The sequence below is a fragment of the Arvicola amphibius genome, chromosome 9, assembly GCF_903992535.2.
Source record: "Arvicola amphibius chromosome 9, mArvAmp1.2, whole genome shotgun sequence".
Classification (NCBI taxonomy): Eukaryota; Metazoa; Chordata; class Mammalia; order Rodentia; family Cricetidae; genus Arvicola; species Arvicola amphibius.
The window spans coordinates 56,747,979-56,754,173 of record NC_052055.2 but is presented as its reverse complement, the minus strand read 5'-3'; the positions used below and the strand labels follow the sequence as shown (position 1 = coordinate 56,754,173).

Sequence of the window (6,195 nt, the reverse complement as noted above, 5' to 3'; positions counted from 1 at the left end):
GAGGACCAACAGGTGTTTATACCTAACCCAGCCAGAAGGGTCATCAGGTGGAAGACCTCATTGCCTGATACTCAGTCAAGGCCAGGACAATGAATGCTCAGGGAAGCAGGGTTTGTAAACAATTTTGACACAGCTCTCAGAAGCTCAAATCTCTAGCAGGGAAGAGCAGTTGGAGGCCAGGACTCTAAACAGTCCCCACAGATGGGGAGGGCCAGGGTAATGCAGCTGGAGATAGAGCATAAGGAACAGGAAGTGGGATGGGCACAGAGAGGAAATATAGAGATGTGGGAGGGGCAAGCAATGGGAGGAGGCGGTAAAGGTAGTCAGAGTGGGGAGAGGAAGGGAGAGGAGGAAGAAGAAAGAGATAGATATCCTCTTTCTTTTTAAATGGTTGTTGGTTTCATGTGTAAATGTGGGAGAAGCCACACAGTGGGTTTTCAACTGAAAATTTTTTTGTATTCAATAGGAAATGTAAGGCAGTTTATTGATGTTCTCTAGAGTAACAGATCTTACAGAATGAATTGAGGAGGGAGGTGATTTTTTAAAGACTTACAGACCATGGTCTGTAGTGAGGAGCTGCGGGCCACATTCCCGCGGCCTGGCTCCCAGCCACCTGGCTAGCTTAGCCCCAGAAATAATTACACGGAAACTGTATTCTTTTAAACACTGCCTGGCTCATTAGTTTCAGCCTCTTACTCACATCTTGACTAACCCATATCTAATAATCTGTGTAACACCACAAGCGGTGTCTTACCGGGAAAGATTCAGCATGTCTGTCCTGGTGGCTGGTTCCATCACATCTGGCATCTCTCTGAGGAGAGGCACGGCAGTCTGGCTCACTTAAGAGAGGTGTGGCATCTGACTGAGCCATCTACCTCACTTCCTTCTTCCTGTTCTGTCTACTCCACCCACCTAAGGGCTGGCCAAGGCAGTTTCTTTATTAAAACAGAAGACCCTCCCACATCAATGGTCTACGCAATCCAACAATGACTGGCTATGAATAGAAAGTCCAAGAATCCAGTAGTTATTCAGTCCTCAAAGCTGGATATCTCATCTGTCTTCAATACAGATCAAAATTCTGAAGAATCAGTCTCAACGCCACTGAAGAAATTGACTTAGTAATGAGACATAAAGCATAAAATTTCTTTCTTCCAAGGCCCTATGTAGGCTTCCAGCATAAGGCATGGCTCAGATTAGAGGTTGATTTTTTTCCCAGTTCAAAATATCTGGATTAAAGGTTTTTTTTCCTCCCTTGGAAATCTGGATTAGAAGAAATACATGTCCTATTTAAAGTAATAAAAAAATCCCTCATAGGTGTGCACTCCATTTTTTTCTTAATTCCAGGTGTAATCTGAAATTAACAATTTAGAATAGCCATCACAGTACTGAAATCATGGTTTCAGAAAAGAAAGAGACTTCTAAAAAAATTAATAGGTCATGGAATAGTCAGTATGAAGAATACAATATGGGAGTAGAAAGCATTGAAGAAAGGCTGGAAATGATGTAAGTCCTATACTTGTGTTTAAAATTATCAAAAATACTGAGGTGATTTGTGTTTTTCATAAAATAGGGTATCAAGTCATAGTAGGCTAGGGTCACCTGAATTCACATTTAGTGTAGCCTGGGTCGATTCCTCCAGCAGTCATTTGCCTTTGGCTGAGAGCGAACAAGATTAAGGTTTAGACAGACCACACCAAACAAATGGTACTTTGTGTGTGTGTGTGTGTGTGTACATATATATGTATCAGTTTTGCATGTGATATACTAAAATTTAAAAAGAACGTATAAAGTTATAGTCCCTGCTGTAATTAGGAAAGATTATACCCTTATGAGTTCTAGACTGTGATGGAAGATTAAAAGAGTTTATCAGACTATTCCCAATGGCTCAGCTAGTGTCCTTAGCATCCAGATATAGCTGATTTTAGGGCATAGATATGGGAAACTACTTTTCCTTGGAGGTTACAGTAAAATGAGACAGAACCAATTGAGTTTTTTCTCCCACTTCAGAGCCCCTCCCTCCCTCCCTTTCTCTCTCTCTCTCTCTCTCTCTCTCTCTCTCTCTTTCTCTCTCTCTCCCTCTCTGCTTCTCTCTCTCTCCCTCTCATGCCTTCATGCATACGCATGCACACATGTACAAATTCACAAGCATGGAGAGGGGAAAAGGGAAGATGGAGAAGAATAAGTAACTAACATGTCCCTTCTGCTGCTGCCTCTCAAGGTCTAAATATAGGTTTTTTGTTTTCCTGAATGCTAAAGATGTGAATAAGATTTCACCCTTGGATATTTGGCTTCTTGAGAAATATCACTAATTTTCAGGGTAAGTATCAGATTTTTACATTGGGGTTGTATTTTTATTGTGAAAAAATGAATACAGGATAGGAAGGAGGGTGAGTTTCAGAGAGTCTTATCTCCTGACATTTGAAAAATCTCAGTGGACCCTCTTAAAAGGTTATATTCCCACACTACAAGCTCAGTTTTCACTTTGAATTAAGCATTTGGCTTTTGACTTCTAAAACGTAACTCCAGCAGGAGGAGTTATTAGCTCTTGGCTAATCTGCACATATGGACAACAACAACAGTTATGGGAAAAAGAATATTTATTTTGTGCAAGTAAAGAAAGAAAAGAATGATATAGTTTTATTCCACAACTTTCTATTTTAATACTGTCTTTCTTTTCAGAGAACTGCTTCTATTCCATAATTACAATATATTTATTATTTCTCAACTCAAAGTGCACCTATAACACATCTCCCCAGTCTTTATTGTTTGAAAAAAACTATATAAAATTAAATAAAGGATGTGAGGAAAGGAGAATAAATTTCATAAACCTTTAGTTTACATATAGTATATCCATCTGTTTGGATGTCATGTGGGTCTCTCCCAAACTATCAAAAGGTACTACGAATTTAAAATTGATAATTTTGAAATGAGTCTATTATCTTTCCTTCAATGTCTTTCCCCAAGAACCTATACCCATTACCATGATTGCAGCTGTTTCATTGGTACTGCTTTCAACCCACACATTTAGGTCAATGTGGCCACTTCTCCATTTCCATGTTTCCTACCTGGATACATCTTATAACCGTGACTTAATTTGATTCTATAAAAGCATACTATTATATCCAGTGTTCCCCTCTCTTGCTATGGACAGTTATTTTGTGAACTCTGGTCCTAATATCTAGGCTGTTTTATTACAGAGTACAAAGACACATTGTCTACTTTACAAACAAAATCTTCGCTTGATTACATAACCTGAAAAAAAAATGGAATCTATGGTTCTGTGAGGTTGTGATACAGATAGAGAATAAAACACTATGTTGTTATGTCAGTTGCTTTGGTTTGTTATAAAAAGTAATCTCCATTCTCATCCAATTGGTTCTAGAGTCCATTAGACTAGCAGGCAATGGGAATCAAGTACTGGCTTCTGAAGCTGTACTAGCAGTGACTCATTGTCATCTCTTTACCTCGGTCCATCAAGTAGACGGACATGCCATAGGGTTAGCAAGGAATTTATTACTTGTAGTATTTTACTATACTTTTTTTATATTTTTGAGATAGCTCTGGTTTTTTATTTAAAAAATACGTTAGTACAAATAGATTATTTATATTCTAGGTAATTTAATTTTTCTACGCATTGTAATGGAATAGTTGAGGCTAATGCATAGTTGAAATCATTGCCAGAATGACTATAAAGCAAAACCTTTGAAAGTGATATATGAGCCACTGATGTGTACCGGCGGGTACCGGCAGTACCGGTGGTCGGAGGGGTTAGGAAATAACCAAAATAGTCCTTTTATAATAAATCAGTTTTAATAAAAGGGGAAATAAGGGAACTTACAGAACCAAGGGTCCAGCAGAGCAGAAGGTAACGCGGGGGATAGCAAACGGGGGTCCTTCCGGCGCCCCATCCTATATAAGGGTACCCTACTCCCCTGGGGCAGCCACGCCCCTGAACGCAGGGATTGGGCCAGCTGCCCCAACACTGATGTTTGCTGGTATTTCAATACAGAACAGGCGCCATGAGGTGGATGAGTAACGCCTGGGACACAGCAAATGTTTTGACAGTCTAGGTGCTCCAATAGAGGCTGGTCCATCTGTAGTCTGTGGAGTAGATGACGCAACCCAGATACAGGGACCAGACTTTATCTTCTGGATACTGAACCCCAAAATCATGAATACAAACTGTATTACTACATGCAAAAATTGGGGGGATCACATAAGTCAGAGATGGACCCACAAAAAAGACAAATTAGCCATTATGGGGAAGAAAATTATGTTTATTGCATAGTCTGTGATCTTTAGGGAATTACAATTCTGGACTGCCTTACCATGGACTTCCAACACTCATTATGTCACCTCTTACTCCAGCGTCATTTCTCCTCAGTGGCATTCCTGGTCTGGAAGAGGTGCATTTGTGGATCTCCTTCCCATTGTTCACCATGTATAGCATCGCTCTTCCAGGAAACTTTGGGCTCATGTATCTTATCTACTCAGAAGAGGCCTTACACAGACCTATGTACATCTTCCTAGCCCTGCTTTCCTTCACAGATGTGCTCCTGTGCAGCAGCACTCTTCCCAACACTCTCTGCATATTGTGGTTCAATCTCAAGGAGATTGACTTTAAGGCCTGCCTGGCCCAGATGTTCTTTGTGCACACTTTCACTGGGATGGAGTCCGGGGTGCTAATGCTCATGGCCTAGACCCATATGTGGCCATCTGTTACCCACTGCGCTATGCCACTATTCTCACTAATGTGGTCATTGCCAAGGAAGGGATGCTCACTTTTCTTAGGGGTGTGATTCTCGTTATCCCCTTCACATTCCTCACTAAGCGCCTGCCATACTGCAGGGGTAATGTCATCCCCCACACCTACTGTGACCACATGTCTGTTGCTAAAATATCATGTGGCAATGTTCAGATCAACGCCATCTATGGGCTAATGGTTGCCCTCCTGATTGGGGGCTTTGACATCCTGTGTATCACTGTCTCCTACACCATGATCCTGAGGGCAGTGGTCAGCCTGTCCTCAGCAGACGCTCGACAGAAGGCCTTCAGCACCTGCACTGCCCACGTCTGTGCCATCATCATCACCTATGTCCCAGCCTTCTTCACCTTCTTTACACACCGTTTCGGACGGCACACCATCCCTCCCCCTGTACACATCTTTATGGCTAATCTCTATCTACTCATGCCTCCCACCATGAACCCTATTGTATATGGAGTGAAAACCAAGCAGATACGAGACAGTGTCATTAGGTTCTTGTTTAAAGGGAAAGAAAATTCTTCTCAAAATTTAATGGACACTTTTAAGAAGTCATAGTTCCTTTAACCTGCTTTAGGTTAAAAAAAAACAAACAAACAAAAAGAAACTTTAAAGCCCATGTCTGACTGCATTAAGGGCACATATGTGACATATTCAACATCAGTCTCCATGGACAAGTATCGCTGTCCTGGGCTACGATCTTACAAATGTTACAGTAGTGCTTAGATTACTAGGCTTAGAGTTTACTGCTTCAAAAATATTGAAAACTGGCAATTTTATGCCTATCCTCAGCAATATTTGTGCTTATTATTCTTCATCTCAACTTTGTGTTCACAAAATCACTTGGAGTTTATTCGTGTGTCCTGTGTTATCTGTTTTCTAATCCTGAATTTAACAGCTATATATTCATTTGTAATTCATACACATGCTCACTAAGAAAAGAACTTTTAAGAGATGTAAATCATGGAATAATTACTTATACTGTCTAGAGGCAGGTGTGATAGCAATATTCATCAATATCAAATTAACTGAATACATACGTTGGGATTAATCAAATATAATCATGAAGGAAAGACATGAAACATGTTTTCATTTGTATAAAACTCAGGAGCAGGCAAACTGATTTATGTTATTAGACATTAAGGTCATGTTTGTCTTTGATACCATCTAAGGAGGGACATGTCTGAGATACTTTAGATTTGGTTCTTGATATGGATGACAGATGACAAATTAATAATCTTTTAGTTATGTTGTGAACTTTTTCTTCATACATACTTTACCTCAATCTGATTTGTGTTTCTAATAACATGAATTGAGCAATACCATGACTGTCTAATTTTTAAAACATTTCTTTTACCTCTTATGCTAGTTATGCATGATTTATGAATTGTATATATTTGCTTTTTTCAGAAGAATGTTAAACTTAGTGCAAA

The 6,195-nt window shown here is 39.9% G+C and overlaps 1 protein-coding gene across 1 annotated transcript; it reads left to right on the top strand.

The window, feature by feature from the left end:
* The first annotated feature begins 219 nt into the window (after window positions 1–219).
* LOC119822713 (olfactory receptor 52N1-like) lies at window positions 220–5,320 on the top strand. Its single transcript, XM_042055739.1, is given in 3 exon segments — window positions 220–319; window positions 4,303–4,692; window positions 4,695–5,320. Coding segments are annotated over 3 exon segments (1,116 nt in total).
* Window positions 5,321–6,195: the final 875 nt, after the last annotated feature.